The 19,517-nt window shown below is 42.0% G+C and overlaps 1 protein-coding gene across 1 annotated transcript in view; it reads right to left on the bottom strand.

The window, feature by feature from the left end:
• Positions 1–17,595: 17,595 nt before the first annotated feature.
• LOC311251130 (endonuclease V-like) overlaps positions 17,596–19,517 on the bottom strand; it is a 33,636-nt gene continuing 31,714 nt past the window's right edge. The window contains exon 8 of the mRNA XM_084343449.1: positions 17,596–17,667. Within this exon, the coding sequence (XP_084199575.1) occupies positions 17,611–17,667 (57 nt within the window). The 3' untranslated portion in view covers positions 17,596–17,610. The remainder of the gene's footprint in view (positions 17,668–19,517) is intronic.

Here is a 19,517-nt window from a genome sequence, read left to right as displayed (position 1 = left end):
TGCCCGGTGGAATATGGGGTTTAGGGTAGTAGCATTAGTAATTGACAGATCGTATCAGACGTCAATAAGATGAATTTGCAGTTGTAGTAGTAGCAGTCATAGAAATGCATACATCACACAGTGAAAAAAGTCTGTATTAATGGCATTTTCAGTGATTGTATAATATTTCATTCTGACACACCAAACTCAAAGTCAGCAGCAGAGACCAAACCCTGCTGGCAGTGTTAACAACAACAGCTTGCCTGCTGAAGCCCACTGGCTCTTTCCCCAAGAGAAATTATTTGCAAAAATCTAATATTACCCTCTCTTCAACCAGTGGAAGTGAAAAGAGCAGTCTGTTATAGTGGTGGCTGACAGGCACTGGGGGGTTGTAATTTCTCTGTACTTTTAATATCATATCTCAAATGTTCATGGAGGTTCATACTTTATACACTCAATTCGCAATCATTTGTTTCAACCTTGACGAGAATCTTTGCCCTGCTCTCATCATCTCCCACTGGCCATTAAACTAACCTTCATCAGAGCCATTTCTTTAATGACGTACACTGACCTCAGACCTAGCTAATCACATTTGACTTAACTGTCCCTTTAAAAACAGCGAGACATCCAGACTTATCAGGGATTCCACAGAGAGAGAGAGAATCAGTGAACAGTGAGAAGTTGAGTTCTTGTTGGCTCTCGTCTGTCCGTCCATCCATCCGTCCGTCTCTCTCCCTGGTTTCTGATTGGGTCAGCGCGATACGATTCACTGCCATGCCTGACAGCTGCGTACCACAGTGACAAGGTGATGGAGTGAAGGCCGATTTAGAGAGAGACGGAGCAGGAGGGATGAGAGAGAGGAAGGTACAGGCAGGTGGACATAGAATATCAAGGTGGGATGACAAAAGAAGCGAAGGAAAGTGGAGGAAGAGAGGAAAATAAAGAAAGAGCAAAAGGATGTCCAGGAAAGGAGAAGGTAGAGGGGAGGAGGATGTGGGAAAGATAGAAATCAGACATGTACAAAGAGAGATACAGGAGGTTTGAATTTGCCTCTCTGACAGTAAAGCTTTATAAGGCAGCTGAGCCTTGACACTGAAGGGTAGGATGAGGAAGAGGAGGAGAGACGAAGGTTCCCTCTGCTGCACCCCGTCAGCGAACAGAACTGACATAACGAATAGTGCAATCTGTGCACCTAACAATCTGCACCACTGTCTATTCAACAGCCAAGATTTACCACCATCTCCAGTGTGCTCTGTATGTTCTGTGACTATGTAGCATTATGCCAGGCTGTCGTTCATTATTTATGAACATAGCAGATGTGCATGCACAGAGAATAAAAACACATTTGTGTGACATTTGAGTTTGAAGTCAAATATTTATCATTGATTCACTTCTCATCCTGCCAACAAATCACACTCTTGCCTCGCCTGTAGTAAAACACCATATTACTCTGATGCAAATGAGCTGTAGTGGGTATGATGCATGGAATTGGATGCAGTATCTTCGGGAAACTCGCAGGTGATACAAGCCGCCACCACTCGTGTTGATGTACTCCACACCGAGACGCACATTACGCCTTATGAATGGCCTGGGAGACGAGGCATTACGGTGGGCTGCGGTGAACAAGCCCAGAGGCCACGGTTTCTTTATAGTGAGTAATGATGTGTGTGAGTGAGCGGAGGCGTATATGCGTGTGTATGTGTGTAGGAGCTGATGCTTTTCCCACAATGACGAGTGAGCGTGACGGCATATTGGAAAAAATAAATAAATGAATAAAAACCACCACATACTTGTGAGCACTAACACACAGATACAGAGATGAGTATTTCTGGGGAACGGTGTGAATTGTGAGTGATTAAGAACGCATGTGAGAGGGATAACGACACCGGAGCTACTGATCAGAGAACTGAGATGAGAGGCTGATGCTGCAGATCAGCATGTGATTATTTCAGGGCTTGAACCTGTGAGCTGCATCCATTATTTTCTCAGGGGTTATGGTGAGTGTTTGTGGCCATAAGTATGTATGTAAATAAATATGACAGACAGACAGATAGCAAGAAGAGAGGAAAATCAAGTGTAGAAAACTGTTAGAAGGACCACAGCCAGATCCAAAGAACTACTGAAGTCCAAGTTTTTAAAATTTTCTTACGGGTAGAGCTTGACTCAACTCAACTCGCCTTTTTTTCTCCATTGTGGATTATTGATCGAGGTTCCAAGCGAGCAGCCAATACTGAAAGGTTACTTGAAAACACTGCTGACCACTGACTGTAAATCAAACGCGTGTTTCTCAGTCTCTGTGTGGTAAATGTGCTGGGCAACCCAACACAGAGGCAGAGTTCACTGAGGAGGTGCTCGGGAGTGCTCTGGGCAGATGCCTATCGAATGCTCTCTGTAGGAATATTAATATTCATCAGCCAACTGTGATCAATAACACAAACACACTCACCCACTCACACAAACATATGCACTAAGTTAAACAAACCAAAAAAGCCCCCATCTCTCCAGGTATTATTTCCTGAGATCTCAGGAGAAGATTGATGTGATGAAAGAGCTGCTTACTTTTCAAGTAGTAAAAATAAAGTAAACATGGCTTTAAAGAGTCCAGAGTCATCATAACTGACTGTGTTGTCTGAGTATTTTTTAGAGGTGTACCCTGGAATCATAAAGCAGTTTGAGGGAGGGTAGAAGATTTTCCGAGGCAACTACTGTATCATCAAAACTCTAGACTTGCTAACAGCCCCATGAGACTTCAATGCTCATTGAGCACCATAATACATTAATTATAAAGTAACATCATACAACAAATTCTCCATTTGGCTTTACAACTTGTAAGAAAATATCCTGAGGGTTGCACTTTGGTTGCCTGGAGGTGACCAAAATCATGAAGGTGTGAGCCATAATTATACATTTACACATCTGGCCAGTAGTTGTGGGTATATTCAAGGCTGGATTACCAATCAGCTGAAATGGGCAACTGCTCTGGGTGACCCCAATGGACACAGACTGTGTAGCAACTGGTTTGTAGCAATTCAGTTGTAATGTTGGGATTATGCACCACTGAGTTACAATATCTACAAAATGGATAAAGACCTTAAAAGAACAGTTCACACAAAATTTTAATTTTGTCATAGCTATTCTCCCCAATGCTGAAGATTGGGGGAAATTCTCATAGTCCAAAAACATTTCTGGAGCTTCTCCTTAACAACTGGGGCCGGTTGTACCAACAGGACCAAGTCGGTCAAAACTTGTCGTTCTAGCTAACCTGACACGCTGGTTCCACCATGGTTGCACCATCTACACAGAATACATACACGATGACGTACTATCAGCTAAGATATTGGCAATGATTTGTCGCCACAAAACAGGGCTGGAGATGCCATGACACTTCCCTCGAGACCCACTAATAGCAAAATTAAACTGCAGTAGCCAGGTTTCAAAGTGTAGAGGGCAGTCGCTCTGAACATTAATAACACAATATGTAGAATTCAAATACTGTCAAGATATGAGCCTGAATCAATCAACAACACTACCAAACACCCGTATGCATTGTTTTTCTGCTTTAACAAGACATGTAATTTATCTACTCACAGGGTAGCTGACACATCGGTTAATAAGACAGTGGGAGATTGTAAACATTGTGACATCACTTTTCAAGCAGTTGTGAAACAACACGGGAGATTTTCTTTGGTGTTGAGAAGCTGCAGCCTGCATTCACTGACAAACACAGTACATTTACTGTTAGAATGACAACTTACTGCTTAACTTTCTTCTCTGCTCCGCTTGTATTCCCCGGCACTTTCTGCCACTCCTTCTCTCACTCCACCACACACTCGCTATGCACATGAAAATATGCACTGCCCTATTCCTTAAAGGAGCTACACCACTCTTAAAACAAATGTGTCCTAGTGGCACACGCTGCTGCTACGCAACAGCCATAGTCACGTAGCATTCACGTGGACACACATCGCTTTGACCAGGTGTTGCAAGACTAGCATAGAGCAACTGATGTAGGAGCCATTCTATCCTATGTAGGTCCCGTTTTATTACCTGATTTTGAGGGCCCCATCTTGAGAAGGCGGTGTCAAAATATAGTTTTAAGACTTGCATTAGATATTAAGATATGCAAGTGTTTGTTTGCAGCAAATTGGTGAATTTCATTACGTTTCAAATTAACAGCAAATCTGAGTTCTATAATATGTCAGCATAGGAATACTGTAGACAAATGCATAAAACTGCAGAGTGTCCTGGGTTTTAGATCCCTGTTGGACTAACTTCCAAACTAACAGCTAAACTAGTGGCTGTATATAGAACATACAATGAGGTCTTTCAAAAGTGAATTTAACATTCTGATCATGTGTACAATGCACACCTGGCAAACAGCTCTTGAATAGTTTAACACATAGTTTCAATGTTACATCACAAATCTAAGGTGAGAATCTCATTAATGCCTGAAGCCTGCAGTCAGTGGGAAAAGGCTTCCGAGAGCGTTAATCCCACTCCTGACGAAGCCGAGCATTGCTGCTGACTGAGGCACCTTACAAGCGGGAGCCAAGCGGCCTGCTGGCAGCGATGATGGAGTTACTAAGCAGGGGTGGACTTCACATAACAGCCACTCAATGAAAACAAAAGCCCTGGCCCTGTCTGCTGAGCCTCTCTTCGCCTCGCCGGAAAATCTAATAACCGATGTTCGCAGCTTCTCCTCTGGCTCGTCCAAGGCTGACGCGTCCTTATTACAATAGATCGGCTACAATTGATTTGTCTTTAGGAGCCTAAGGGAAACAAAAAGGCCCCATTGATTTTCTGGTTTATAGCCAGGGCATGTAAGAAGTTCAAGCTTGTGGTGAAGTGCATGGCAAGACACTTGGACGCCTAGTGTACGCACGGGAGGGCTGCAGGGGTAAAGACACAAAGGTGGTATGTGGGATGTTGGTGTGAGTGTGTGCGCTTTGTGCTGAAGCATCTATTGGAGATAAACAAGGCCATTTGTCTGGTACTGCAGCAGCTCACCTGTCGTTATAACTCAAGTGGCAGGCAGTGTCAGCCCGGTCATCTATCAATCACACGCACATCAGGATGCTACAACAGAACAAGACGCTACTGACAACGCTGGTGATAAGGTACAACAGTGTGGGGGGGGGGTTTGTTAGTTTAGAGTTAACAGAAAGCACAAAACACAGGACACACACACAGTGCTTCTGTTTGGATTTAACCTTGAAGACAGAGTATTGAATCTCATAAGTGGATTAATAAATGCTAAGCTTCATTCAAGGACACTTCCTGGACACTCTTCTCTGGTATACTCTACATTTTCACATTGCAGCACTGAGACTTAGCTCTCAATATTTGGTAACACTTTTAGCATTTATACTTTTCTTTTTTTTTTTTGTGCCTTCTGAGAGAACATCACCATCCGTAATCAATTAATTACTCTCTCTCCTTGAGGTAGCTCTCCGTCTCGAAAAGGTTGGTGACCCCTGCTCCAGACCCACTCCTGACACATTATACAACTGGCTGAAAACTGGTGGGTAAAGTGACCGACATGTGTAAAATTGGCGGAGGACCCCTCCCTCATCAGTAGAGATGTTCCAATAATATTTTGCAGCTTATGAATACTAGCTACTTGTGCAGCAAACAATTGGTGAAGTTGCAGGTGTTACTTAATAATTCAATTATGTGGTAACAGATCAGTGCATATATTAGTGTACTCCAGTATTTAAGGAGGTATCGGAGACATTTCAAACTCTGGTAGCTGTATCAGAACAACCCTAGTTATCTATGTATAAAGCTCCAGGCTCAGTGTGACTACCCCTCAGTGACATCATCTGCCAGTCGTAAAAAGGCCACAGGAAAAGGTCAAAGCATGATGGGAGCACAGAGAAACAGACAAGTGAACATCCTATTGATTAACTCGTCTATGTGTCTTTCTACAGCTTTGATTCATCTCCAGACCTTTCTCGTGCCGTCTGAACACAGCAGTGTGCTGCTTGGATCCACAATGTGACTCACACAACTGCCACAGGTGAGATTTACAGTAACATGACTGCTGGAAATGACAGCATCGTTACGATGGGCTGTTTGTGGGAAACAGGGACACTAAAAATGACCACTGTCGGGCAGCTAGAAGGATTTTTCAAGTTTCAGACTCGTGTCCGAGCACGACTCCCTAGGTTTACTGAAATCCACCTGAAGCTACAAAAGTATCTGACATGAAGTCAGTACAGGCATCAAACTGAAAATGTTATTTTAGGAGTACTGATATTTGTTTTGTGTGGAAGCTGAGAGCTGTTTATCTCAACTTCACAAGCTAATTATTTTGTTTTCTCACCATAACAGGTACATTTATTACATTAACTCAAGAAAGCAAAAAGCCAATTTCTTCAGATAACAAGATCATTTATCCCAAGAAAACAACTTTCAGGAGGGTTAATGAGGCGACTTCCCATGAAGTTGTAGCTGGGCTAGTCTTCTCCTTAAATGATGAGGACTGAATTAAATGTTATCTCTAATTTCTGCCTGTGTTAGACCTTGACTGAAGCCCGTCTGATGTGTTGATCAATAATGGCTACTCCTTGGTCTGACAGCTTAAATCAGTTGCGAGAGTTGTCAAGACACGGTCTATACATGTTGGCATGGCAGTCCTGATCTCTGATAAACAAACTTTTGCTTTCCTGTGATAGTGGGTTGATTATGTTATTATCTATATATTATATATATAACTATATATATAATATATATATATCTTTATATTATCTAAAAAAGCTTGTTTTTCGAGATAATGAAACAATTGACTCATGATCTCAAGATAATGGCATAAAAATGATTGTGAGCAGGGCCATTCTTGGCTTCCATAGTTTTATAAAGTAAAAAGTAAAATAAAACTGAGCTCTTACTCTTCAGTGCACAGAGATGTTGTCTTTGGCAAACTGTCTCTACCTGTCAGTCAGAAACTAAATGAAGCAATGTTTGCTGCCACTTGTTTTCTTCATCTGCCCCCTCCCCAGACCCCAACCATTCATTCCTCCACCCGTTTGCCCTCTCCCTCTGTCGTCCCATCTCTCATTCCTGGGGCTCAGCGATTGTTCTTGTTATCGCTGAGGAGAGCACGGGGGCTTTGTGTCAGTGCGTATGTGTTTGACGACGAGGCGGCGGTCTTGAAAAATGAGGCAGATGGTGGCAATTTATCAACACTTGAGCGGCGCTTGGTGGCGTTCTGGCAGAGGGAGGTGAGGCGGCACAAAACGCGACACTGAGGGTTTTTCTTTGTGAGGCTGGCCATGATGAAATGGATGCGGTTTCTCCTCCGCTGCATCAAATAGACAGGGGGGGGGGGGGGATAAAGAGAGAAAAGGAGAGAGAAGGGGAGAGGGAAGGGTCTTTCCTCTGTCTGCAGGCTTCCACTTCCACATCAAGCAGCGGCTTTTCTCCCTCAGCAGTTCCCCCTACATCATCTCCATCACCCCCCTCCTCCTCCTCCTCCTCTCGTCCCAGGGAGTAAGACTTTAAAGGTTTGCTCTGCAACTGTGCAATGCGCACTTTTTCCCTCTCCCCTTTTTTTTCTCCTTCCTTTGCAATTTGTATCTCTGTTGGCGTGGAAACAGATGACAGAATGCCGATAGAAATGGGGAATGAACAGGGAGAGAAACTTTTTCACAGTCCAATGATGCCATGTCAACTCTCGCTCCCACCCACCCCTTACACCAACTTTCAAATCATCTCTTGATTAATCGTCCTCCCTCCCTCTGTGCCGTCTTCCCCGTAAATCAGCATGCAGACACACACAACCCCCCTAACCACCCTTACACTTTCTGACCTTCTTGCAATTTATCTCCTTCCCTATCTTCCTATCATCTCTTCCCCCAATTCCCCACTTCAATGCGTAAACACACAAATACACACACATAGGGTACACTACTGGCCTAACTCAATGCCTGCAGCCGCCTCAGGCACGCTGTCGAACTCTCCCCACTGGGAGGGACGCACTAGGGGAAAGACTTGTCGTGCCGACTGAGGGTTCAAGTGATGAATAGCAGCCTAGAAAAACAGAGAACGGGTACAAAAAAACCCCCTCTTGGCCGAAAGTTGTCCTTCACTATTTCAGAAAACACTAATGACTCCATCTGGTTAATATCTCAACAAAAAGCAGAATGTGCCCATGATTTCATCTTACTGCCAGATAAGGGAGGAGTCTCACAGAACAGATTAGAGAGGGCTGTACATATACAAAACACAAACAGATTTTTGATGAAGCCGAGCCAGAGAAACTGGAACAAATGAGGGAACAATAAGTGGGGATGGTAAAACAAGGACAAAATAAGAAAAGGAAACGAATCAACAGAAGAAACGCCTGGGGAGAAACAGAAAAAAATGGCTTTATCATAACTCTCAACTCACAACATCTAATAGAACAGGGAGCATTTTGTGTTTTGTGTTCATGAACATACAAACAGAGAGAAGAACAATGAAAAGACAAACTTTGAAAGGTAGCACAGAAAACTGCAATGATGCGGTCACTTTTAAATTACTTTGCACTTAAACGATGAGCTGGGCTGCTTGACTGTGGTCACTGCTGCATACAAAACAGGTTGACTTGATATTGCCTGAGTTAATGGATTCTCTATGTATTTGTTTTCTAGCTAGCAGATGTGCCAAAAAACTGAACTTCTTTGGCCAAAACTGTGGATTTACAACTGAAATGAACATGTCAGCCACAAATGGCCTGTTCAGCAGAACAGAGCAGTCGTGTTTCTGGGCTCCTCCTGAGGGAAATGTCTGGCTCTTAGGTTGCTAAATGCTTGACATGTCACCAGCTAGTTTCTAACTTTGTCTGTGTCTGTTGGGCAGGTCCAGTACAGTGGGTTTATCACAGCTTCTTCAATGACACAGCTGCTGCTGGGAAAAGGGTTGACGAGACGGATGAGACGAAGCCAAAACAGTGTGTTTAAACTGACAAACCTGCTAGAGCTATGAGCAGCTGAAGAGTTGTGTGATAACTGCAACATAGTCTCATAATCAAACAACTGAATAAGTTGACTGCCGCTGACCCCCACGACATATCACCGTTCCCGAAACAGCATGACTGAGAGCGTACCAGTGTCAAACTGTGCCGGACCTTTGTGTACACTTTCAGTTTGGTTACGTTTAGACTCCCAACGCAACTGGTCGAGGCAGATGACCGCCCACCATTTTCACTTTTCATGTCATTTGATTCAAAGTAGAAGCTGAAGCTTTATAGGACTACTCTGATTTAATACAAGTTCCATCTTATTTTGGCCTTTTTGTAAATCACTTCTGACCACTAATTGCTGAGATCTGAAAACGAGGCCAAATCCAACACAGAAAGCAACACAAGCAATCAGACAACCAGATATTTCTTAAGGTACTGGTGTGCAGTTTAGCTATATCATCTAAACCGCTTTATTTCGAGGTAAAATGCCAGTGATAATCTTTAGTTGCACATGAAAAGTAAATGGATAAATTAAGGTTTGGATAGGTAGTTGAAAATACCCTTTTCTCAAGAAAAGTTGGATTTTCTGAATTCACAGTGTGCGTGAGAGAAAGAACACGAGTGCAAGGAGAAGAGAGACACAGAGCTGGAGACAGACGGAGAGAAAAAAAATATCATTAAAGCTTTGTGCCCCTGAGTCACCTGAACATGTTTTATTTACTGTCCCTTAGAAGCAGAGTTGGCGTCAGAACTGTTTGCTCCACAGTCTGGGTCAGTCCGTGCCCAGCGCCTGATACACACAGCCAGAGGCTATGGTCCTTCAGGACACACAGGAGCCACACACACACACACACACACATACACACACACACACACACAATGATTTAGATTACTTTGAGATACCCTAAAGCGTGACTATGTGTATTTTGAAATAAGAAATAACACATTCTGTCTCTTACTAACTAAAAGATGAATTTATAAGTAATGTAACCAACCATAATAGATTCAGGGGTGTTGCTGTCATAGCCTTATGTGGTTGTGTGTGTCGTTTGTATCGGCCACACCGTAATTACATGTTGTTACATTGTTGATGTTACATTGTGTAAGAAGCGGCTGTAAAAAGTGTATACATTTTTTGAGCGTCACATCCCCCATGAAACCACTGGTTTAACTATCATCATTTGAGCCATTACGTCCAAGAACATTTGGAGAGTCTTGAAGAGCTGCAAGATTAAACCAGAAAGTTAGCCAGCTCTGTTGGTGGAAGTTTCTAGTACGCATGCTCTATCAGCCCCACAACGCAGAAGATCCGGGTGATTTTATAGCCGGGAAGTCAAGCCATCTTGGCTGAGCAGTTTTTATAGGAATGAATGTGGCTCTGCCTCCAAAACTGTTTCCAGGTTTAAATGTAACGTCCTTGGGTTTGACCGATAGCTTATGGTTGCTAATGTTAGCTAACTTACGGATAATGAAAATAACACCGTTGACTCAGTTTTCTGACTCTTCTCTATTTAATTTATCATCATCCTGTAATTTGTTGCTACATTAACTAAACCCAACATATCAAACCAATTAACATAACGCTAAATAAAGCTGCAGCTACATCCGTAGTGCCCAGTACAACTAAGAAGAGGGGGTAAAGAAGCCAACCGGAAGTCCAACATGACAAGACCTATGACCAAAAACTCATGCACACACATCTTCATTTATCGTGGCCCAATTTGTCAATCAATCAACCTGAATACCTCTGAGGTGATGTAACGTCAGTCGGACAGTCAATGTCATACAGTGGTGAAACATAATGGTGTTTCTGAGAAGGAAGAGAAGCACAGGCGATGAAACATTCACTGCCTCTGCAAATCAGTCCTCCAGTTCATACTGAGCTGGATAGTACCTCCAGCAACAAGCTGTGTCCTTGTAGCACTCTAACTTTTTAATGAGAGTGTCTGCTCCCAACAGAGTGCATCGGTCCAACCTTGGGCCGACTGCCTCTGCATCATTTTCGATGACATTTGAGAAATGTATTTGAAAAGGGCAGTAAAGTTTGTATAACAGCATGAAGTTGATTGAAACAGTCTCCATGGTTCAAACTGAACACTCCTGATGACTTATTAATAGTGTGGGAATATGTGACGATGGTATTAAAACTGAGATAACAAACCGTGAATAACTCATACATAATAAAAGCAAAAATAAAGTTATTGTTTTTGGGGGCGTTCTGGTCGTCCGGTGGTTCAGGCGCATACCAAATCATATTTTTCCCAGTTCCAATTCCAGCTGGGACCTTTGTTGTGTATCATGTTTCATTATAGTACTGTTTAATAAAATAAAGTGCCAAAAAAAACATTTTTGTAGAGTTACTTCAATATTTTATGAGTCAAATTTAATTGAATTATCATCTAAATATAAATTCGACCAAGTGCAAAATCCAAATCCAAAAGCAATTATTTGAAGGTGAAATATGTGAAAAACAGCATTATAATGAAGTCGTGCAGCGCTGCAGAGATGCACTGGCCCATCAATCTTGTTCTCCAGATGTGAGTCTACATGTTTGTTTGGTACAGACCCCAATAGATGTCACATCATCATGATTTTAACTGTTTGGGGTTTTTTTCAGTGAAAATGAAAATTGTGATAGCAAAAACTATAATTCCCACAAATCATGAATCATATTACAGTCACAATATGTGTCAAAATAATCATTTTTCTTTTTTTTTACAACTGTACCATGAGGTGCAGCCCTAGTCAAAAGCTACAAATTGTTTTTGTGTGTTTGATAAAAGGGCAAATAACACTGCGATAACACTGCCTCTTACACTCAACTAAAATCACTCTCACAGCAGAAAAAACCTACTGGTTAAAGATAATACATTAAAATATAGTAAAAGACAGAGCGCCCATTAGCTCAGTTGGTAGAGCAGGCATCCCACGTACAGAGGTCTTGTCCTCGCTGCAGCAGCCCCGGGTCTGAGTCCGACCTGAGGCCCTTTGCTGCGTGTCACCCCCATCTCTCATCCTGTTTCCTGTCATCTCTGAAGCTGTCCTATCATTAAAGCTGTGTAAAGGCCAAAATAATAATAAATTATTCTTTTTTAAAAATAAAGGAAAAGAAATAATGAAAAATAACTTGAATCAATTATTTCAAACAAATTTCTTTTACTTCCTAATTTGTGTTTGTTTTTATTTTATCATTTCTTGGACTTTTGTTTTAGTTAGAATGAAAGTCTACATTGTGCTAACATGTTGCATATGTTATTACTTTAACAAGGTACGGAGAAAATAATTATTTTTAACAAGAGAATGATAAATGACTAATGTGTTTTTTTCCTGTTGTTCTGAAGATGAAATGCAGGTTAAAATATCTAGCAAACTGCAAAAACAAAGAGCTTCCATCTTTGTTGTTTTATCAATGTAAACTAACGAAATTCAAAAGGTTTTACGTAGACAGACGGAGAAAAAGTATTTTCAGACTAAACAAAAAGTCATGTTTGTTTAGTCTGAAAATACTTTTGGTTAAATAATAACTGACTGCCTTTGTAATTCCAATGACTTCTGGTCTGTAAGATAAAAGAAACGCTCTTTTAAAAAATGTTTACTTTGTGCTGTTTTTAATTAAACAAATCATACAACAAAGACAGCATAACAGAGGAAAGGGGTTGTAGAACTCTACTGTTTCTATCTACTATCAACTGTTATTAATGTAATCTACTGAAAAGTACAGTTTTTCTACAGGGTCATTCCAGACCAACTCCTACATATATGTATATTGATAATGGGAGAGTCGGTTGATGGCTCATGTTCACTGAACCACTCTTTCACAATTTGTCATCTTGGAATATGTCCGTGCCACCAGGGAAGAAATCCATTGATGTAAAAACCTGGTCATTCAGTATGTTCAGGTAGTCAGCTGACCTCATGTTTTGGGCACATAACGTTGCTGAACCTAGACCTGACCAACTGAATCAACATAACACGGCCCCCACAGGCTTGTACAGTAGGCACTAGGCATGATGGGTGCATCACTTCATCCTCCTCTCTTCGCACCCTGATGCCCCCATCACTCTGGAACAGGGTAAATCTGGACTCATCTGACCACATGACCTTTTTCCATCGCTCCAGAGTCCAGTCTTTATGCTCCCTAACAAACTGAAGCCTTTTTCTCTGGTTATCCTCACTGATAAGTGGTTTTCTTAAGGTTACACAGCTGTTTAGTCCCAATCCCTTGAGTTCTCTTCACATTGTGCGTGTGGAAATGCTCTTACTTTCACTATTAAACACAGCTGTGAGTTCTACTGTTGATTTTTTTATGATTTGATTTCACCAAATCGACCACACTTCTCCCTTGAAGATGATGGTTCACCACTGTGCTTCCAGGTTTTAATAATGCGTTGGACAGTTCTTAACCCAATGTTAGTGGTTTCAGCCTTAGCTGTGCTCTTTGCTTGATGCAGGCCTATAACTTGACCCTTCTAGAAAAGGATTAACATCTTTTCCACGACCACAGTTGTTTAAGAAATGAGAAGCTACTCGCTGCATCAGTTAGGGTTAAATAACCTGTTGCCAGCTGAAACATACTAATCACTGCAGTAATTATCCAATGGAAGGCTCTTACCAATTTGCTTAGTTAAATCCAGGTGGTGATTTTTTTTTTTTTTGGCCAGCAGTGTATTTATTGTAATTACATTCAGTAGTTTTATTTCGTAAGACCTGTACTGTATTGTCTTCAAGGTTATCTATCTGTGTGCTACCTATATAGCTATAGGATTACAAGGTCCCATTAGTTTAATAGAGGTTTTTACATGATTTCTTTCAAGAGAATCCGTGACATGAGCTGGGAGGGACCCGGTGAGTTGGTGTGGGATGACCCTATAGTGTAGTTATCAGCAAGTAAGCAATCAATAGCAGTAGAAGTTAGATCCTGCATATCACTCCATCACTCGAAGCACTGATAAGTTTTTATCCCGCTGCCTTGACTCCTCGCTTTTTCTCTCCAACACATGCATTGATTTTTCACACTCTTGCTCCTTCCCTCCTCCCTTCTCCACCCCCGTTGTTTCCCTCCTCTGTTCGGATCTCTTCATCTCCTCTCCTGCTGCTCCGTCTTTCATGTCTCCCTCCTCTCTCTTTGACAGAGACAGAAACTCCATTTCTCTTCCTCTGCCACCCAGGGGCACAGGCCTCTGTCCGCTGTCGAGCTCCCTGAGACTATCTGCAGGTGAATGCTGCAACGAGCTCGGCCTGTTACTGTAGAGCTCAGAGCTACAGTAAAGATTTTTAACCTTCTTCTGTCTGAACAAGAATAAGTGTCTTAACTCACAAAGAGCCAGTGGCCTGTCCGAAAACAATTTAATGCAAGATTGCCCACATATAGAGGGCTCATGAGGAAGATCCATGGTGACAGACAAAGTAGACGTCTTCAAAACAATAGAATGATTTAGGGTAAAGAAACCAATGATCTACTGTTTCAAACTGAATATTTTATGAACCAAATTAGTAGGAGAATGGATGACATTTGAAGGAGGAGTGCTGGTTTCTTTAGGTAGAAATAGGAGTGGTTTCTAGTGATAGATTTGTCACACACCAGGGGGCAGATGTATAAATGATGTGTATGCGCAAAAACCACACGTATTCCTTTTCCCACACATAAGCTGGTATTATAAGAATGTGCGATGAGAATGTGTGTACCTCGTGCGTACTTCAGACCAGCGTTCACATGCTTTTCTACAGACAGCTTGGAGCAAAGTGATGACGTGGACATGAAGTATAAGAGGAGATGTAACATTGGAGCAAAACATTGTTTGAGTTGTTTGTCAGTCGATTGTGTTATTATGTTTGCAGTCTACAGAATGTTCAGAAGAATCTCACTCAGCAGCCCATTTATAAACCAAGTTATTAAATTATATAAATTATCTATGACTGATCACTTTGGTCTTATGTTTTTTATTTACATTGGAACCATTACCTCCCTGTTAATGATCTTTTTTCACTTGTTAGTTGTTTCAATATGAGCTCTATAGAATAATCATCAATCATCACTCTGACGTTTAATAATGATGATTGAGATATTACTGCGATGAAGGTTTACAGCGCTGCTAGAATCCTGCTGAGAGTACGCAAATATGAGCACATCACACCCATTCTCCACTCACTACACTGGCTACCCATCTCCGCTCGGATCGACTGCAAAGTCTCCCTCCTCACATTCCAGTGCATCCATGGCAATGCCCCCCAGTACCTCAAAGAACTCCTCACCCCCCAGACCTCAGCACGCTCACTCCGCTCCACCAACAGCTACAGACTTCTCCCCCCAAGGACTAAGTGCCGCACACTGGGAGATCGAGCCTTCTGCTCCTCTGCTCCTCCACTGTGGAACACCCTCCCAGAACACCTGAGGGTTCCACAGTCGATTGATTGTTTTAAAACGGGCCTTAAAACGTACCGTTTTAAAAAAACTTTTAATCTGTAATCTTGCTTGTGTTACTTTGATAACTGCTTTTAACTCTGTTTTAACTTCTTTTTCTTTTTTGTTGCTGTTGTAGCACTTTGAGATTTTTGTTAAATATAAAGTGCGTTACAAATAAAATGTATTATTATTATTATTATTATTACAGGTACCTGTGCGGCAGCCATGTGAAATGGTCATGCATAATCACAGCTGTTCTGGTGCTGTTGTACATCGCTGATGAAACACAGTTGTTTAACTGCAGCGTGCTTCTATTTTTCCATTCTTCTAAATCTAATGAGGTAGAGCGGGCACAGGTATTGACTGACAAACATGTTTCAAGGTGTGTAAAGTGTGCCAGTTATCACGATGAATCAAGCGAAGCGGGCAGTCCCTGCAAACTACACCTACATGTATGGTGTTACTCTCCACGGATTTTCACTGAACTATATTAAGTCGTTTTTGAGGGAATCCTGCAGACAGGAAAACAAACCTTCCTAATTAGTCCTGTACCTGCCAAATGTTCAGCTAACTGTCTTGGTGATGATGATGCACAGATACAAATTATAGTCCCGCTATAATGTAAATTAAAGGCATCATACACAGTATTTTGTCGGTTGCTGTTTGTAAACACACCACTCAAAGGCACAGTTAACGATTATGGAGAAAGATAGATGATTTTTGAGTCTCATTCCCCAGGCGTCTTTGGGCTTAGACACAAAGATCAACTATTTTTCACCAGAAACACTGACGCCCAGAAATGTCCTCACACAGCATATTAATAGGAAAATAAGGGAGCTGAGTCAGAGGGCAGGGTCTATGCTGACACTGACACCACAACACACTTCTAGTGGTACATCAGTGATGATAGAGAGGCATTATATTTGGATGAAAATCCTGCATAGTATATCTTTAAGGGATCACATGCCTGACGTGTATAGCTCACCAGCTGTAGCTGCAAAGGTACAGTGTGTCTGATCGAATGTGCCTGCGGCCTGGTGAGAGTGAGAGGGCAAAGCTGGGATAAGGCCTATAGGAACCTGCTGCAGCCCTGCCTACTCAGCACAAAGCCTCCCTCCCTGTCTCAGTCTCTTTGTAGAGAGGCTGATCAAAGACCCGGGCGCGCTCAGAGGATTCACCACATCAGGGAGCTCCGGAGCGGATGAACACGGACATCCCATTATGTTTCCCAGTGGGGTACGCTGAGGGATGTGAGAGCGCACACACCCTTGTGGGCCTGCGTGTGAGCAACTGTGAACAAACCTGTGGGTGTGAGCTCACACGAACAGCTGCACCTCGGCCTTCTTCGTTCGATTCTGCGCACGTTTGCAAACACTCGGGTTTGGAGGGTGAGAGTTTTTCGAGGCATCTGAGTATGCCAAGGGTCTGCGGCTTTGATCGGTAATGAGGAAGGTAGGGTTGAACTGAGCGGTGCTGCCTGTTATTTCAGATGAGAATCACAGGATCAAAGGACTTTGCTCTCCACATCGCTCCGTCTCTCTTTCTGCCTGTGTGTCTCTGCTTAACCTCAAGCGTCCTTCACTCACCTCTGCCCCGTCACACCCCTCCGAAAATGCAGAGAACTTGTCAAAGGCTCTTACACCCTTAAACTTCCCTCTCTGCTGCAGTGGGGTGGAGGAGTGGACTGTCAGTGAAACGCTTCAAGCTCCCATCTTCGAGTACAAAAATGAATCCCAAGCAGCTGCAGCATTGCTGCTCTGTTGCTGACCTCTGACCTCCCTGCTAAGGGATAAAGTTAAAGAGAATGTTTTGCTTACAGAGACCAGAACCTGTGCTGTGTGGACTACACAGTGTTTGTGATGTGTACGTTTAATTTCACAGGTATGATTGACTATTAACTATTTATTTTAACCTACCTTTGCCCCTACAGTGCCCCAGCTAATGAGGCAGATAGAAGAAATTTAGAGACAAATAAATGAAATCCTCAGTTTTCTGGAGACACCAGAATGTTGATCCTCATCTAAAATAAATTTGCTTAATTTAAACAGCAAATTAGATGAGAATGATTAGGCTTTCTATCAGGCTTTACTTTAGGATTTGGGGAAAATCCTCAGTGAGTCACTTGCTGTGGCTTTTAAGCCTATTTTAAGACTGGGTAAATCACTCATCTCTCACCATGTGCTAAGGTATCACACATACAAGTTATTTCTGTGTGAGTGTGTACATCAGAGTGTGAGAAGCCACTTGTGTGTGATGTATTTTGTCACTTACCTCATTGTTTGACTCATGTATCTGCAGCTGGGAAGTGTATGCGAAGGTATTCTCTGGAGCGACAGTCGGCCTGTGGATGAGGAGAGGGAGGGCGAGGATGGAGGGAGCCAGACACGGAAAGTGAGAGAGAGAGGGAGGGGTAGATTCACATTTAACAAGTTGTCAAAAACTGCTCTTGGTTGCTCAGCTGCATGAGCATGAACACCCTAACACACTGAACATGTTCTTCTGAAGCTGAAATTAAAATTAAGTGCCTTGATCCTGACTTTACACAGAACAAACAAGCTCCTCTGTTTGCTGCCAAATATGACAAACAACATAAATCACTGCGTGATACAGTCGGCTGTTTGTAGAAATGTTTTCTAAGGTTCCGTAGCCCCTCTAAAAATCATTATGAGATTACAGTGTCCCTGCTCCTGTCCCAACAATTTTATGATGATGGTTCCACAAATGACAAAAATGCATCATGAAAGTGTTGCTGCTGGTTACTCAATGGTTCTGTACAAACCAAAACTCATGCTTTGAAGATGTGAACATCAATACAAGCAACATGGCACGAAAGTATTAAAATGTAACTTAAGTTAATTGAGGGATTCTACTCACAGTAAATGGGTCACACATGAACTCTTTACCTATTCATGTGGTGCTGACGCTTATGTCTCATGAAGTCATCACAACTTTGGTTTGGGTCATCAGTCAAGGACTTTGTGACCGGGACAGGGTCAGAACTTAAAGATGTTAATGGGATTCCCCAAGGCTCCATATTAGGGCCTCTGCTTATATTTTGTTACCCGTAGCAGAACACCCTCTGCTGACCCTGATGGGACAAATCTTTTTATTGTCTAATAATTTAATTAAATTTGATTTGTCTCATTCCCGACTCGTCAAATCCTGATGAATACTAGGACCTATCACAGAAGCAGTTTTGACTAATTTGCCAGGTGTTTACCTGTCTGTCTTACTGTCTGTTGCCAAATTTTGTCAGCACGATAGCGTCACAACCGTCCAAGATGCAGTCACGAAACTTAACAGATGTGTAGCTGAGATCAAAACTGGTTTGAAGATGGGTCTGGTCTGACCCATGATTACTGAGTACTCATGAAGTAATGATTGATTAGTCATGGGTCAGTCATGGGCTGGTGTGATCCCATCCAGGTTTCTGTTCAAGTTTGCAAGGTTTTTTACTCTTCCACACCCCAGTCTCTGCCATTTCCGTCCTGTAGGTATGATCATTATCTAACTTTCATTTATAAATTTCCTGGACACATTTAATTTAGTTCCATTTAAAATTGCTTAGCTTTCAGTGCACATTTTGCCTGCATTAGGCCTATGTTAAAATTAGTGGAGCAACTTGGATGTTTGATAGCTTAATAGCACAAAATATCACCTGCATTAGAACTTTCTTTTAATGGTTTCCTATGATATTGTGTACATTGTCCTATAGTGTTTTGTAACCCTCGAGACTGCTTAAGATAATCTGCCCTGCTGAATACTTTTGTTCACAGCCAAGAGCTCTGTTTGGTATACTGGTCTATATACTGAGAAATAGTCTGTCATTAAATATCAATCTGACAAAACTATTCTTTTCATTCTTGGGACTATGTTAAACAATTAGTATTCTCACTTCATCATGTTATGGGTGTGTTTTATAGATCAATAAGTAAACAATAAATCAAATTAAATCTCTGCAATTTGGAAGACGCGGACAGTTTGCTACTATTAACTGTCACAATGCCAAAAGCCCCAAAAAATAAAGCCTAGTTTGATTACATTTGGTCAGTTTGTGCTGTCTTCTTCCTAACAGCATCAGAAACAAGTTGCACACACCAGCTGTTGATCAATGTTTTGATTCAGTGAAGCTGTTTGAGTTCATAAACCTGGTCTCATCTGATCAAGCTGCCTTACTCAGTCATTTGATGC

This window comes from Pagrus pagrus (assembly GCF_965226575.1).
Source record: "Pagrus pagrus genome assembly, chromosome: 2".
NCBI lineage: Eukaryota > Metazoa > Chordata > Actinopteri > Spariformes > Sparidae > Pagrus > Pagrus pagrus.
This window is presented reverse-complemented; position numbering and strand designations above follow the sequence as displayed.